Source organism: Oncorhynchus kisutch, linkage group LG27 (genome assembly GCF_002021735.2).
Source record: "Oncorhynchus kisutch isolate 150728-3 linkage group LG27, Okis_V2, whole genome shotgun sequence".
NCBI lineage: Eukaryota > Metazoa > Chordata > Actinopteri > Salmoniformes > Salmonidae > Oncorhynchus > Oncorhynchus kisutch.
Window position 1 is genome coordinate 37,472,130 of NC_034200.2, and position 17,921 is coordinate 37,490,050.

Below are 17,921 nucleotides of genomic sequence, written 5' to 3' on the forward strand. Positions count from 1 at the left end.
TGACTAAAAGACAATGAACATATACCTAATATGCTTGGGTAGGCCTTGGGTGAAATCTGTCCAGTAAGCAAGGAAATCATCTCTTGGCTTTTTTGGCAGGCAGAGCAGCTGACAAAGATGAGAGAGTTGACTTCCGTTGTCCTCTTTTAATCGGTACTTGTTGTACACAATCAGGATAATAATTCCTGCTTTCAGTGGGTCTGAAAGGAAAACCTCATGCTTTTCTCTGCTCTTTTGGGACTGAGGATCTAGGTTCTCCTCCATGAAGTCTTTCATGAGTTTTCTCACCTGAGGGAATAAGTGAAAATAGAAATCCCTCAACATATTACTTCGCAGTTGAAACATAATTACTTTCTATGGCCTCACATTTTTTTTAAAGACAGACTTACATTTTACAACGGGGAAACTATTTTGTGTTTGTGTGTGCGTACGCATGTTTCATTTTGTTGACTGTACACACGAATATGACAACTATAGATTTAAAGTCCTGGGCGGTTTCATTAATTCAATTACATGTATATCTACAATGCCTATAGAAAGTCTACTAGGCCCCCCCCGATTCAAATTGACTTAATTATTTCAGTTAACGATCTACACAAAACACTTTGTAATTTCAAACTGGAAGAAAAATTCTTACATCTTTCAAAGAATTAATGAAAATAAAACACTAATATACCTTGATTAGATAAGTATTCTTCCCCCCCCAAGTCAACACGTTAGAAACACCTTATTAGCTAAGTCTCACACCTGTATTGCTTTGTCAAGGTGTTGGGGATTGTGGCTAGCCAGCAATTTTCAAGTCAATTGCATTACATTTTCAAGCAGATTTACATTTTATTTATTTTACCTTTATTTAACTAGGCAAGTCAGTTAAGAACAAATTCTTATTTTCAATGACAGCCTAGGAACACAGGGGGTTAACTGCTTGTTCAGGGGCAGAACGACAGATTTGTACCTTGTCAGCTAGGGGATTTGAACTTGCAACCTTCCGGTTACTAGTCCAACGCTCTATGCTCTACACTGAACAAAAATGTAAAGTGTTGGTCCCATTTTTCATGAGCTGAAATAAATTATCCTGGAAATATTCCATATGCTCAAAAATCTTGTTTATCAACCCCCCCCCCAAAAATGGCACAAATTTGGTTACATCTCTGTTAGTGAGCATTTCTCCTTTGCCAAGATTATCCATCCACCTGACAGGTGTGGCATATCAAGAAGCTGATTAAACAGCATGACCATTACACAGGTGCACCTTGTGCTGGGGACAATAAAAGGCCACTATAAAATGTGCAGTTGTGTCACAACACAATGTCACAGAACAACGCCACAAGATGTCTTAAGTTTTGGGAGCATGCAATTGGCATGCTGACTTCAGGAATGTCCACCAGAGTGGAGTTCATGTTGATGTTGCACAAATAAAGAAATTTCTGCACAAACTGCCAGAAACGGTCTCAGCGAAGCTCATCTGCATACTCTTTGTCCTCACCAGGGTCTTGACGTAACTGCAGTTTGGTGTCATAACCGACTTCAGTGGACAAATGCTGCCCTTCAACGCTGGAGAAGTGTGCTCTTCCCGATTTCAACGGTTTGGTGAACAAAGTGGCGGTGGGGTTATGTTAAGGGCAGGCATAAGGCTGTTGTGAACAGAGTGGCGGTGGGGTTATGTTAAGGGCAGGCATAAGGCTGTTGTGAACAGAGTGGCGGTGGGGTTATGTTAAGGGCAGGCATAAGGCTGTTGTGAACAAAGTGGCGGTGGGGTTATGTTAAGGGCATAAGCAACGGGCAACGAACACAATTGCATTTTATCGATGGCCATTTCGATGCAGAGATACCGCCATCGCCTCATGTTTCAGCATGATAATGCACAGCCCCATGTCACAAGGATCTGGACCCAATTCCTCGAAGCTGAAAATGTCCCCGTTCTTCCATACTCACCAGACATGTCCCCCATTGAGCATGTTTGGGATGCTCTGGATTTATGTGTACGACAGCGTGTTCCAGGTCCCGCCAATATCCAGCAACTTTGCACATACATTGAAGAGGAGTGGGGCAACATTCCACAGGCCACAATCAACAGCCTGATCAACTCTATGCAAAGGAGATGTCACGCTGCACGAGGCAAATAGGGCTCACACCAGATACTGTGTAGTTAAATTAATATGTAAAATGTTATTTTCACTTTGACATTATCAAGTATTTTGTGTAGATCAATAAAAAAAATACAATTCAATCTATTTCAATCCCACTTTGTAACGCAACAAAATGTGGAAAAAGTTCAGGGAGTATAGACTTTCTATAAGCACTATACATGCAATGCAGCATTCTATCGATGTCCAATTTAAATATACCTGTTCTTCTCCAAACGATAATTGCCATGGTGTCTTTCCACCGTCATAGACACAGGGATAGCTGTATGTGGTGAAGAATTGCTGAAGCTGGGAAAAGAAACTCCTCACATTCACTTCAGTCCAGGTTCTCAGAAGATCAAATATGCCTTCCAACATCACCTTTCCAGCCAGCTGTCTTCCCTTTACTAAGTTGCTATTGATGTTATCCCACTGAAACAAGTTTGTAACACGTGACAAAACGTCTTGTTTTGGTTGTGGATATATGACATCGTCATACTGGTGCCATTCCCCTTAAGAGAAAGAATATCACAGTTTTGTTAAAATATACTCCAACATATTTTATTTGGACACTAGCTAAAAAGATGACATTTGGCTCTATATTCCAGCATTTTGGATATGAGGCCAAATGTTTTATATATGAGGCGACAGTACAGAATGTCACCTTTATTTATTTACCAGAACCAGTCAAAAGATTGGACACACCTACTAATTCAAGGGTTTTTCTTTATCATTATATATATATATATATATATATATTTTTTTTTTTTTAAACTATTTTCTACATTGTAGAATAATAGTGAAGACATCAAAACTATGAAATAACACATATCGAATCATGTAGTAACCAAAAAAGTTAACAAAATCAAAATATATTTTAGATTCTTCAAAATAGCCACACTTTGCCTTGATGACAGCTTTGCATTCTCTCAACCAGCTTCATGAGGAATACTTTTCCAACAGTCTTGAAGAAGTTCCCACATATGCTGAGCACATGTTGGCTGCTTTTCCTTCACTCTGCTGTTGATCTCACCCCAAACCATCTCAATTGGGTTGAGGTTGGGTGATTGTGGAGGCCAGGTCATTTGATGCAGCACTCCATCACTCTCCTTCTTGGTCAAATATCTCTTACACTGCCTGGAGGTGTGTTAGGTCATTGTCCTGTTGAAAAACAAATAATAGTCCCACTAAGCACAAACCAGATGGGATGGTGTATCGCTGCAGAATGCTGTGGTAGCCATGCTGGTTAAAAGTGTGCCTTGAATTCTAAATAAATCACACAGTGTCACCAGCAAAGCACTCCACTCCACACCTCCTACCCATGCTTCACGGTGGGAACCACACGTGTTGGAAACAAAAATCTCACATTTGGACTCATCAGACCAAAGGACAAATTTCCACCGATCTAATGTCCATTGCTCGTGTTTCTTGGCCCAAGAAAGTATCTTCCTATTGGTGTCCTCTAGTAGTGGTTTCATTGTAGCAAATCGACCATAAAGGCCTGATTCAAGCAGCCTCCTCTGAACAGTTGATGTTGAGGTGTGTCTGTTACTTGAACTCTGTGAAGCATTTATTTGGGCTGCAATCTGAGGTGCAGTTCCTGTGGCAGGCCTCATGAGAGCGACTGCACATGAATTCTCAGGATTGACTGACATTCATGTCATAAAACAAATGATGGACGGTCGTTTCTCTTTGATCCCGAGTGGCGAGGCGTTCTAAGGCACTGCATCTCAGTGTTAGAGTTGTCACTAACGACCCTGGTTCGATTCCAGGCTGTATCACAACCGGCCGAGATTGGGAGTCCCATAGGGCGGCGTACAATTGGACCAGCGTCGTCCGGGTTAGGCCGTCATTGTAAATAAGAATTTCTTCTTAACTGACTTGCCTAGTAAAAATAAAGGTTACATAAAAAAACTATTGAGCTGTTCTTGCCATAATATGGACTTGGTATTTTACCAAATAGGACTATCTTCTGTGTTTCTACCCTACCTTTTCTCAACAGATTTGCTCAAACGCATTGAGGAAAGAAATTCCACAAATGAACTTTTAACAAGGCACAACTGTTAATTGAAATGCATTCCAGGTGACTATCTCATGAAGCTGGTTGAGAGAATGCCAAGAGTGTGCAAAGCTGTCATCAAGGCAAAGGGTGGCTACTTTGAACACTTTTTTGGTTACTACATGATCCGATATGTGTTATTTCATAGTTTTGATGTCTTCACTATTATTCTACAATGTAGAAAATAACAGATTTGGCAATTTTCTAACAAATTTCATGCAATTCTACTCATTTTGCCACTAAATCAATTCAACCATGATAGATGGCCGCTAAACTAACTTAGCAAGACATTTGTTTTTGCTGACATTGGCTAATTGACTGACTATCAGTGACTGCCATAAGAGAAAAACTGCTGATACACAACCACATTTCAAAATTGCACCTTGTGTATTCTACTATTTTCACTTGCAACAGTAAATTGAGACCCCGACTGAATTTCCCCCCAAATAAGTTTAGGATATGTATCCAAGGGACTTCAAAAGGGGCCGCAGGCCGGCAGTTGCCCACCCCTGGTCTAACCTTATCTCAACAAAATGTGTTGGAATTGCAAGTGCAGTATTTGGAATTACACTCAACTGTACCTTCATGTGTCAAAAGATCTTGATTGATGAACAGGCACCGGTTGACAATATACCTGGAGTTTGTCTGGTAGATGTCCTCATATGTACCGTGATCATAGTGCTTCCCATTCCACTTACTATAAACAAAATATTTATAGGGTATGGAGCGAATTTCAATCTTACTCCTGTCGGGAATCACCATTCGTCCTGCCACAAGGACTCTATCTTTCCCCAAATCTCTGTGTAAACAACAGAAAATATTTGACTAAATATCATGTTGATATAAGTTGAATGAAGATAATGTACAACTAGTCTAAACATCCATCTTGAAATTGTTATCAGTTAAAAAGGTTATAATTTTTATCAATGACAGTGAGGTATTTCAGTAATGTATTCAGGGTATACTAATATCCTTCTACACACAATTACATTATTTGAATTAAAGACCATACCGGGTGATAAACATTTCTGGGCCATCTATGTCCCAAGATCCAAAAAGACTTCCAGATCTTAAGAATATCCGGTCAGTTGAGTTCAGTTTGAAGTCTTTGGAAATGACAGCATGGAAATAGATGGTGAGGTCATCACTCCTAGGGACCTGTCGTGTTCTTGGTGGCCTTTTTGGAAGAAAAGTAACAAGATAATTTTTTAAATTTCATTTCCAAAATCTAATTGATCATGATAACATTCAACACTAAATTATTTCAATTTACATGATCAACTTTTTCTTCTGTTAAATGTTATGATATTCTGGCACCCAAAACATACTGGGTCCAAGATAGTTACACTAGTCTTAGATGGTTGTTCTCTCCCAACACTGGGTCCAGGAAAGTTGCACTTGTCCTTCCCAATGTTGCATAACCCATGGCCAAAGAAGACATAAAATGACACAATTCTTCAAATGCAAACATGTTACAATTGGCACTGGGACTACTGGTTGGTGAAGATTAAAATGTAGCAGGAAACATACACTTAAACATAAGGCGGAACTGATTCACTATACTGAACTTACAGCTGAGGTGGCAGTGGCTGATGTTGGAAGCAGTCTTCATTACGTTGGTTCAGAGGCAGATCTTTCCCTGCAACTGTGGTGTCAATAGTAGATGATATGGATGCATCACCACCACCCATATTACTCAGATTCTCTGGTTCCTTGTTTGGCTTGGAAGTCGCTTGCCTTGATTCTTGAGGCTTGTCACCAGCCTAATTATTACGTTCAAGAATGTTACAGTACAACAAAAACAGTTCATTCCACATGCTGAATAATAACAGAATATAAAAATATGTATTACCTCTGCCTTGTGGGATCCAAAAACAAAGTTCTGTGAGTTTGCTTCATTTTTCCTGCTCTGGTCTCTGTAGTTACTGTCGCCAACCCCTTGCCTCCTGGACAGATCTCCCGTCTCCTGAGAGGTCCCCACCAGAACGTCTTTATATGACAACTGCCCTACTGATTGACTTGGACCTGAGGCAGGTTCTGTTCTGTTCTGATCTTTTCTCTTAGATGTCTTCTCAGGCACCTCCTGTGTTACTGAGGGAGCTGGACTAGTAGATTGTGTTTGACTAGTGTTTAGCTCACCTGTTGGGTCAGAACCCCTCTGATCACCAAGGGATACTTGGGATTGGTCAACACACTTCTTTGAGTTTGCTTCATTTGTTATATTCTCGTCGGTCTGGTTACTAGAGGTCTTCAGTTCATTCAGAACTCTAACCTCTGTGTTGCCTTCACCATCAAGGCTTTTTGATGGCTCCGTTGACCCGTGTGACGTCCCCTTCAGGTCTTCCTCATCCAAGAGTTTACTGGCTGGTTGAGTTGGGTCTGAGGCACGTCCTCCTGTGTTCTGATCATCTGTCTCGGGTGTGGATGAGGCCTGTGTGACTGATGTAGGACTAGGTTGGTTTGGCTCATTCACTGGTGCGCCTACGTTTGCCTTCGATGGACACTTGGCCTGGTCTTCTGGCAGTGTCTGGTGTGGGGATGGGTTTGGAGAGGCTATAGGCATGGTTGGAGGGCCAGCAGGTGTGGCGGTGTTGACAGGAGGGCCAGTAGGTGTGGCAGTGTTGACAGGAGGGCCAGTAGGTGTGGCGGTGTTGACAGGAGGGCCAGTAGGTGTGGCGGTGTTGACAGGAGGGCCAGTAGGTGTGGCAGTGTTGACAGGAGGGCCAGTAGGTGTGGCGGTGTTGACAGGAGGGCCAGTAGGTGTGGCAGTGTTGACAGGAGGGCCAGCAGGTGTGGCGGTGTTGAAAGGAGGGCCAGTAGGTGTGGCAGTGTTCACAGGAGGGCCAGTAGGTGTGGCAGTGTTCACAGGAGGGCCAGTAGGTGTGGCAGTGTTGACAGGAGGGCCAGTAGGTGTAGCGGTGTTGACAGGAGGGCCAGTAGGTGTGGCAGTGTTGACAGGAGGGCCAGTAGGTGTGGCGGTGTTGACAGGAGGGCCAGTAGGTGTGGCAGTGTTGACAGGAGGGCCAGTAGGTGTGGCGGTGTTGACAGGAGGGCCAGTAGGTGTGGCAGTGTTGACAGGAGGGCCAGCAGGTGTGGCGGTGTTGAAAGGAGGGCCAGTAGGTGTGGCAGTGTTCACAGGAGGGCCAGTAGGTGTGGCAGTGTTGACAGGAGGGCCAGTAGGTGTAGCGGTGTTGACAGGAGGGCCAGTAGGTGTGGCAGTGTTGACAGGAGGGCCAGTAGGTGTGACGGTGTTGACAGGAGGGTCATCCACCGCTGAAGTAGAGCTCTTACTGCCAGACAACTCATCTTTCTCTTGACGTGTGTCAGTGCTCAGCTCAATAGCGCTGGAAGAGCCTCCACTCTATGAACAATGTATACAAAAATGAGGCCTTTTAACACATAAATCATTAAGGATCAGCATTTCTGATTCATAAGCCCTGCCCATTAAAGCGTTCCCATTCCATGCTAATTTCACTGGGTTCCCTCGACTTAAAACCCACGTCTGGTCACATCCTAACGGCACAAATTGAAAGTGTGACTGGTTCTGTTTAAACAAATATACAATTGTAAATCTCTTATCGTCTCATAATAATGATACTCTGACTTTAACGACAGATGTTGAGTCATTTAAAAAGTGTTTACAAAAAAAACAAAATATTAGAAGAGTATTAGAATATTAATAAGATGACATTATAAAAAGGCGTATGAATGCTCATAACAGGAAATGAAACAACCATCCCGTCTGCTTTAAGTAAAGTGTTACCGAATTTTGAACTACCGGTATGTAAAACAATCCTGACTCTGCATATGCTCTATATTCTAGTGGAGATTTGGGACCTTTTTCTTGACATTGCCCCCTGGTTCTTCACTGGAGTGTTTCGTAGGTGCGTCGGTCTTGTTCCCTGCCCACGTCAGTGGCGCAGCCTCCGTCTGGGGCTCTGCTTCACGGACCACAGCTGTTTGATGCTCTGAAGTGGTCCCACCTGACATGGAGGGTAAAGTCATTTAGATCCACATTAACTACCTGTGATAGAGACATGCAAACCATTCTGACCTTTTACTAATTTGCTTCCTTGTCCTGGACAATGCTGTATACATAGGGCCTTTCTGGGTAAGGTCACGTGATCAGAAGCAGCTCCTGCATGGCTGTGCATGCCGAAACGGGATCCTTGGGGGCTTCCAATTCGGACATCACCCCATTAAAGTTGAAATGCAAAAAGGTTAAGGTGATATTCTGACTTAATGGCAGCAATTGTGAGTAATTTAAAAACAAGTTTAGGGTAAGGTTAAGGGTAGGGGTTAAGGTTAGGGTTTAGGGTAGGGACATCCCAAGGATACGGGATGCATACTCCTGGCAGCAGTGGTTCTCAAACTCATGGCCGGCATTATGGGTGGGCCTTAGGGGGCCTGGCCTGCTCTATCTACCTCCTGGCCCATCCCAAAAAATTTATAATAATAATGAGATATATGTTTAACCATAACACTGATTTATGTATGGTATAGGCCATTTAATGTTTAAATTACCTCAAAAAAATTATTGTATTGTATTGTTAAATTAAATATGACTCAGGTAATTATGACTGACAGGGTTTGAGATCTATGATATCCATCATGAAGTCACGTCTCTTTTTACCGCCAGTTCAAATTAGCAGCGGATGGAGCGTTAGTTAAACACAACAGTGTGCCTCGGTGATCAGTAACCTTGGCTACGTTCAAAATGGATATTAGACATTTAAAAAGAATGCATCATCTTCTGCAACGAGGGGCGCTGAAACAATGCTTAGTTGCTGCTGATCATAGAAAAGCGGCTAGGCCTCAGAGTTCATTTTATTAGTACCATAATGTTTCTTAGGACAAATTAATAACGGATTTCTTTGTGATTGTGTATATTCAATGGATTTATTTAAATAACTGGTAAGCGCATGGTGTGACAAATACCACTTTTTTGACAGCGGTTCCACACATTCGGTGACACACGTTATTTCGATGTTATTCTGTTGTTATTCCGCTATATGATTGTATTACATTATATTAAATATTACTATAACTATAGGGGTGTGTTGACTGATCAGCGCAGGGGAATGTAAGTGTGTATAGTCAGTTTAATGAACAAAATAAGAACTTCTGATTTAATTTCCATGGCGCAGCCTAGGCTGCACAGACAAGCAACATAGTTGAACTCAAAATATTCCCCATTTTTATTTTATATTAAGTCTTATGTTTCTTAGGACCTGCCTAAACTAAAGAATGGGTTTCTTTGTGATATAGTGTGTATATATATATATATATGGATTTATTAAAATAGACGCCCATCCACATCGCACACTCGTCAAAGGTGGTGCCGGCATGCACATGGGAGGTATAAAAGGCTCATGTCGGTGTAACGTATACACTGGGAGTCGGAAAGCGAGTGCAGATGGTGAGTTTAATAAAGGGAACATCGAACAATATAACAAAACACGAGTAGAGTATAAACATGAAACATAAAACTGAACTAATACTGCCTGGGGAAAGAACCAAAAGGAGCGACAGATATAGGAGAGGTAATCATAGAAGTGATTAGAGTCCAGGTGAGTCTCATGTGGCGCAGGTGTGTGTAACGATGGTGGCAGGTGTGCGTAATAATGATTAAACTGGTGACGTCGACCGGCGGAGAGGGGGAGCGGGAGTAGACGTGACAGTACCCCCTCTCTGACGCACGTCTCCAGCCGCAGGGCGCCGACCAGAGGAACAGTCCTGAGGACCAGGCAGGTCGCCTCGAGCCGGCAGAGGCGCGGGAGCCTGTTGAGTCGGCTGAGGCGCGGGAGCCTGCTGAGGAATTCCCGGTAGCTTCGACAATGGAAGCCTGACGAGCCAACCAAGGCCTGAGAACCTGACGAGCCGGCTGAGGCGCGGGAGCCTGCTGAGGTACGGGAAGCCTGACGAGCCAGCTGAGGTACGGGAAGCCTGACGAGCCAGCTGAGGTACGGGAAGCCTGACGAGCCAGCTGAGGTACGGGAAGCCTGACGAGCCAGCTGAGGTACGGGGAGTCTGACGAGCCAGCTGAGGTACGGGGAGTCTGACGAGCCAGCTGAGGTACGGGAAGTCTGACGAGCCAGCTGAGGTACGGGAAGTCTGACGAGCCAGCTGAGGTACGGGAAGTCTGACGAGCCAGCTGAGGTACGGGAAGTCTGACGAGCCAGCTGAGGCATCCCCGGTGCTGTGATAGTGGCCCTTGGACCCGACGTCACCAGAAAAAAATTATGAAATTCAAATAAATCTTTGTTGAGGCAGTATTCTGTAATGTATCCGCTGGGAGTTGGAAAGCAAGTGCAGGTGTTGAGTTCAATAATAAACGGAACATCGTACAATATAACAAACATGAGTAGCGTATAAACATGAAACACAAACTGAACTAATACTGGGTGTAATAATAAGTAAACTGGTGATAACGAGCGCCAGAGGGGGAGAGGAAGTAGACTCGACAGTCAGCAAGAATGTGGTAAAAACGGCCCTGTTATTTTTTTTAAACATTTTGTGAAGTAGGAAGATGTATAGAGGCAATTATATATTGGATGCTTCCCAATCTATTTAATTACTGTCTGAATTCATCTAGCCTTGGTCTGCAAATGCGAACAAAGATGTGCATTAGCCTATTATAAAGAGATATCAATATGAACAGCTTAGAGGAGTGTTGTTAGTAAAAGCATTCGAATTTCATTGAAATCTTACTGTATTTCGCTATTTCATGCAGTAGGTCATGCATGATACAAATATCACGGCGCTGGAGTTAAGAGATCAATGTAGGGTTAATGAGGAAGCCTAGTGATCGTCAACAGGCCACGTCAACACGTGAAACATGGTCCTGGTTATGTATTATGTGATTACAGGTTTTAAATGCTCTAGAACAATTGAAAATTTGAATTCCAACCCCACCCATTTGTATGAATTGTATTTTTACATCTCCTTAAAGGAGGCTGGGGCCCGACCATGGCCTGACCAACTGATTTGCTCTGGCACAGGACCTGCTCAAACTTGTGGGGCCGGGACCCTTTTTTTGTGATAGGAAATTAACTCCCTCTCATAATAGGAACAAAACTCAAGTGAGATAAATATTGCCTACAAGGAGTTTTACTATGACTTCTGCAGTGCTTAGCCGGATGAACCATGTCTCAGGGATTTGGGAAAGAACGTTTTAAAGCCCCGCCTCTTGGCATTGGAGAGAAAATTAGGTAGTTTACAAGCTAATTTCCTGCAATTCTTTAGGTTTTGTCATTTGGCAGAGAAATTGTACATGCCGTCAAATCAAAGGCACTCGATATAAATTAGTTTTTGACTAAAATTAAAACGTGTCATTTTGTCACTTTCATGAGGTTGGAGTAATAACATGTTCGACTACTTAAGACCTTAAAGATTTTGAGAAAATGAACAACTAAGGAATAATGTTTCTCATCTCTCATTTACTTCTCAAACCCCAAATCAAGGCTTGGTCTGTTTCACAAGCGTCCCCTGGTCTAGTGTCCCCTGGTCTGCTTGGTCTGTTTCACAAGCGTCCCCTGGTCTAGCTTCCCCTGGTCTGCTTGGTCTGTTTCACAAGCGTCCCCTGGTCTGCTTGGTCTGTTTCACAAGCGTCCCCTGGTCTGCTTGGTCTGTTTCACAAGCGTCCCCTGGTCTGCTTGGTCTGTTTCACAAGCGTCCCCTGGTCTGCTTGATCTGTTTCACAAGTGTCCCCGGAAGTCTCGCAACGTTGTGCCTCTGGGTTGTGCCTGTGAGCCTCCCAGGCCCATGTTTTGCCCAGGGTTAAGAACTGAGTACTGTGGATACCATTATCTCTGTGAGCCTCCCAGGTCCATGTTGCCCAGGGTTAAGAACATACATTGTAGACAAATAATATTACATCGTATTTTATTAAACCCTTTATATTTAATCCACGAATACCTTGGCCAAAATGTGTTTCATCATATGTTGTTAGTAATATTTACTTCTGAAATTAAAATGTAAAAAATATTTTGTCAATTATTTTGTTGATATATTTTTAATCTGGCCTTGGATCCCTTGAAGTACGGACCACACTTTGAGAACCCTTTCTGTATGGAGTACGCTATTTTAAATTCAGCATTTTAAATAGAATAACATTCTACAAAATATAAATCGCAACACGTAAAGTGTTGGACCCATGTTTCATGAGCTGAAATAAAAGATCCCAGAAATGTTTCATACGCACAAAAAATGTATTTCTCTCAAATGTTGTGCACAAATTTGTGTACATCTGTTAGTGAACATTTCTCCCTTACCAAGATAATCCGACCTGACAGGTGTGGCACCTGACAGGTGTGGCATATCAAGAAGCTGATTAAACAGCATGATCAATATACATGTGCACCTTGTGCTGGGGACAATAAAAGGCCACTCTAAAATGTGCAGTTCTCTCTTCACACAACACAATGCCACATGCTTACTAAAGGAATTTGGCAGTACGTCCAACCGGCCTCAAAACTGCAGACCACGTATTGTGTGGGCGAACGGTTTGCTGATGTTAACGTTGCGAACACAGTGCCCCATGGTGGCAGTGGGGTTTATGGTATGGGCAGGCATAAGCTACGGACAACGAAAACAATTGCATTTTATCGATGGCAATTTGAATGCAGAGATACCGTGATGAGATCCTGAGGCCCATTGTCGTGCCATTCATTCACCGCCTCATGTTTCAGCATGGTAGGGCACGGCCCCATGTCGCAAGAATCTGTACACAATTCCTGGAAGCTGAAAATGTCCCAGTTTTTCCATGGCCTTCAAACTCACCAGACATGTCACACATTGAGCATGTTTGGAATGCTCTGGATCGACGTGTACCACAGTTCCAGTTCCCCGCCAAAATCCAGCAACTTCACATAGCCATTGAAGCCGAGTGGGACAATATTCCACAGGCCACAAGCAACAGCCTGATCAACTCTATGCGAAGGAGATATGTTGCACTGCATTAGGCAAATGGTGGTCACACCAGATACTGACTGGTTTTCTGATCCACGCCCATACCTTTAAAAAAAAAGTATGTGACCAACAGATGCATATCTGTATTCCCAGTTATGTGAAATCCATGGATTAGGGCCTAATGAATTTATTTCAATTGACTTATATGAACTGTAACTCAGTAAAATCTTTGAAATTGTTGCATGTTGCGTTTATATTTTTGTTCAGTATAATAAAACAACAATAATTAACCTAGCCTACCAGCCTGGTCTCATAGACTAGACGTAATATAGTAAATGTAAATCTGAGTACTCAAATTGGTATGGTATGTTACGTTTGCTATGGTTACATTACAGGGTCTAGCAAACCAAAGGTTGCACGTTTGAATCTCATCATGGACAACTTTAGCATTTTAGCTAATAAGTAACTTTGGAACTACTTTTTAACTACTTTGCATGTTTGGTAACTCTTCCCCTAAACATAACCTGAACCCCTAACCCGAACCCCTTGCTTAGCTAACGTTAGCCACCTACCTAATGTTAGCCACTTAGCTAATTTTTGCATTAGCCACCTAGCTAATGTTAGCTACAACAAATTGGGAATTCATAACATATCATACGTTTAGCAAATGCATAAGGTATTGCAAGAATCACAATTTGTAACATATCATATGAAATGGATGATGGACAGCCGTAAATTAATACACACCATATGAAACTTAACGTATCATTTCATTTCATCCCATTTTAAGTTTACTATGTTACATCTACCCCTGAGTCCAGGTTGAGCCTACAAAAATGGTGCAGTTGCATAACATCTAGTTAATCTAGCCTGTTATAATGCATAGTCTAATGCTAGGCATACACTACACAAGTTCTAAATTCTTAACAACTTGGACATGTTTACATTTCCCGATTTACTTGTCCCAAATCTTTCATTCCATCCATCCTCAACCCCAGCACGTGGGTGCTAAAGTGATTCCCTAGTTGATCCTGCCCCGAGTTTCTCAGTTGTCATAGGAAAAAAATGCAGACGCAAACAGTGAGCATATAAACAGCGAAATGGTTCCAATCGTTTTTACACCATCCCCATGTTGGATTTTGATAACACTTAAAAGGGCTCTGTTTCATGTAGGCCAACATTGGCATGACGTTTTGATAAACATGTAAATCTCTTTCGTAAACGGTGACGTTTATCAATATATCCCAAGACAGTTCACAGAATTGTAAATGTAAAGAAATGTAGCCAATTTCTTCATTATTACTTTTAGCAAACATTAGATAGTTAATCCAGACATTCTTACCTTTACCTCAATTTGACAGTCTAGTCCAGATCATCATGGCATTTGTAGTTCTTTATGATAGCCACATTAAGCAGCTAATTAGCATTTCATTTGTTGGGGCTAAATACAGGCAAATATATTGATAAAAGTCATCTTATCAAATAGTCACACAAGGGTATGCCTTCATGAAAAACAGCCCTTATGTTTGGTGTTTCTAAAATCCCTCTTGGGAAAAATGAATGGTGGAAAATGATTGGAGCCATTTCCCTGTTTGACCGCTAGGTTTTGTGGGTATTATGACTCATACTGTGGTGCTCTATTTGGCTGCCAGAGCCAGTCTACCCCTGAAAATAACATATAGTCCTTGGACCTTAACGAGCAATGGACATCTTGGGCTAAGTGTAAGCATCCAAATATGATAGCTTTATTCCCCGCCATTCATATATTACATACTTGAAAATAGTAATTAAAAATATATATATATATATTACCTGTGGTGCAAATTTGAGCAGCTAACCTCAATCCGCATTCACTGCAAAATTTTGACGATTTTTCCACTTGGTGACCACAGCCAGGACACTTCATCTTGATGTAGCCGATCTGTTTGCAATCAAAAACACGCCATCATTACAAACCATTCATATGATTCAGCAGCCTGATCAGCATACTTTCACTTTCAATTAGCCAACGCCTCATCGAAAGTTATGGTTGGGCTCATGGCTTTCCAAAGTAGGCTACCGCTCTAGTTAGCCTATGAAAAACTACCTACAATGAATATTGAGGTAACTGATTTGGAATTAATTTCTATGACCTGCAAAACTGTATAAAACAGTTTCTCACTTTTCTATCGAGACAACGAGGATTTGACCAAACTAGACTACTTGTGAACAAGGATTTGTTTTTGATCATCGGTTTTACCACCAAGATAGTAATCAACGAGTCATGTTAACACCTGCAGCGCCACAACTTTAACATAATTTCGACAAAACAATTTAAATATTTTGCCCAATAATATTGAAACATACATTCACCTTTTACATGTTTTACATGTTAATTTGTTCGATTGTCACCCAATAAGCATCGTCTTACCGTTTTGTCGACTCTTCTTCACACTGTCAAATCTCTGTCTGTGTCAATACTGAAAGTCTATCGAAGATATGGACATGTTGTACTGTACATTCTGATAACTTTCGTTTTCCTGAGAAAGGGTGGAAACGTTCCTTCCCTTGTATAAATATAGATTATCCACACGGTGCATTATTTTTTGACAAAGTGGAATAATAGGCTGGTAGGCCTACTTATAAACATGTTTTGTCATTTAACTTCACGTTTGCCTAATTAGTGGTTTTCAACCTGTGGACCGTCCGCTTTTTTTTTTCTTCCAAAATTAATAACAGTTGGGGAGTTTAATGAATGGTATTAAATACATTTTACATTACGTTGCACAGTACAAATTATTATTAATAATACGCCTTTAATGTCTTATATTCACTGCTAATATTGAACAAATTTGATCGCCAAGTTTTCCTGCTAAAAACATTCCGCGACTCTGCGAAAAGCTTTCAAGAGGTTTTGTCGGTGATTTGGTGGTGCCAGGAATGGAACAGGTTGGGAACCACTGACTCTGCCTACTTTAAGGCACCATCCAATTTTATTTGACAGATTTACTGACAGCCATCATTTGATGCATGGTTGTGGTTGGCAGGCGGTTGCATAGGAGTGATTTCAGTGCCAACAGAAATTGAATTTGAATTCCATAACCTTGAATTTGTCATGCACAAATTGACTATGTATTTCATTGAGTTCAATATTAATTTGAATATTCAAATGTTATATTTAGTTTCAATATGGTAGATATTGGAGTCATTGTCTACAAACCTTCAGTTCAAGCTGACCAAAATTATATTCAACTTCTCAGATGCATTTACATTAATGGCAGTTTGGAGTGACCGACTGGGAAGTTTCACTTTAACGAACCTTCAAATTGGAAACTGAGAAAATGGCAGTTGACAGTTTCACCACCGACCTTTGAACCATAAGGTCTGTTTTTTTTTTACAATTACAAACTTATTGTGGATAATGTAGCTAGTTTCCCCATATTGTCAATGTTAAGCAAGCTAACCTGTTAGCCACCTCAAGTAGTACTGGTTGAAGTACTGCTCAGACTTCTAAAGCACTTTAACACAATCATGTTGGACTTATGGGGAAGTTACTCCACTTCTGACTAGCACGTGGAATGCCCAAATAGTGTTCAAATTATGTATTAAGATGTATTATGTTGACAATATAGTCAACTGACAGCTCTAACAATGGGAAATACATGTCCAAAAACAAAGTTATTTCAATCCCAATACCACAGACCGTGTTTAAGGTTCTTGAATATGTATTAAAAAGGGTGTTACAGGAGAAAAGCAACAGGACAAGGACAGTCCCACACCACATACACGCTAGAGGCCATAGTTGTTTGGCATGGAACATTCGTTGCCGGCATCACGGGGTTCCGATGCTGTTGACAAGGCCTCTGCAGTCTCGTCGTCGCAGACCACATCTGGAGAAAGCATCATCAGTAAGGTCATCATATTGGAAACCGTCGGTACACACTAAAACTTTGTTCGGCTCTTCACCCCAAATAGGGTTGTTTCCGGTCAGCTCATCACACTCATCCGGTCTCCTCTCCCCAGACACGGCGGCAGTGGTGTGGCTGAGCATAGCCTACGGCACCTGGCCTCTCCCGTTGCTTGAATCTGCTGAACATGTCTGACTGAGAGCTGCCTTGGTGCAGGGGCAGCTCATTATCCCCAAAAACGCCTCAGGTGTGGGGGTAGTGGTGTGGCTGAGCATAGCCTACGGCACCTGGCCTCTCTCAGGTCCCTAATGAACACACTCATTCCCTCATTCACACAAGGAGACAAACACTCAAAAGCGGTTACCCAATTCAAAGGAAAGGAAGTCACTTAAATAAGAAATAAGATGTAAACTAAAACAGAGCAGAGGAATAAATAGATATTAAAGCACTTCTAAGTAAGTAAATCGATTCAAAATAAAACACTTGCGGGTAAAGGAAAAAGGACTAAAAAAGAACCATTGGCACACGTGACATACATGTCCACAAGGGCTGAAGGCAGGCGAGAACATGCTAGCCAATGAAGTTGGAAGTACCACCCAGTTGACTACATTAAAATGGTGGACGCCCTCAATGATGCCGCCCATGCAAATACGACCTTTTGGCCAGTATCATAGGTTCGTACAAGGCGAGCTGGTGACACCACCAGACGTTAAATTAGTTAATGGATCAATAAGAAATGGTTCTAAACCTGCCAATAACAGATAGTTTTCAATGTTTCCCTCCCCACTTAAACCCCTTCTCTTTGTGCCAGACTGGGTTCAAACGCCTTTCCTTTCATTTTCTGTATTTATTATTTTTATGACTCTAGGGTTATAATTATTGCTTGGATAACATTTATTATAATGTATTGATTTATGTTTCACTCTTTACGCGGTGCGC

At 41.9% G+C, this 17,921-nt stretch overlaps 1 protein-coding gene across 1 annotated transcript in view; it reads right to left on the minus strand.

Moving 5' to 3' along the window:
• Nucleotides 1–15,593, minus strand: part of LOC109872250 (E3 ubiquitin-protein ligase rnf213-alpha) — a 59,488-nt gene extending 43,895 nt beyond the window's left edge. The window contains exons 1-9 of the mRNA XM_020463422.2: nt 15,506–15,593; nt 14,908–15,016; nt 8,023–8,168; nt 6,038–7,546; nt 5,758–5,948; nt 5,198–5,362; nt 4,767–4,984; nt 2,349–2,638; nt 26–288 (exon numbers count right to left, since the gene is read on the minus strand). Of these exons, the coding sequence (XP_020319011.2) occupies nt 26–288; nt 2,349–2,638; nt 4,767–4,984; nt 5,198–5,362; nt 5,758–5,948; nt 6,038–7,546; nt 8,023–8,168; nt 14,908–15,001 (2,876 nt within the window). The 5' untranslated portion in view covers nt 15,002–15,016; nt 15,506–15,593. The remainder of the gene's footprint in view (nt 1–25; nt 289–2,348; nt 2,639–4,766; nt 4,985–5,197; nt 5,363–5,757; nt 5,949–6,037; nt 7,547–8,022; nt 8,169–14,907; nt 15,017–15,505) is intronic.
• Between the last annotated feature and the right edge of the window lie 2,328 nt (nt 15,594–17,921).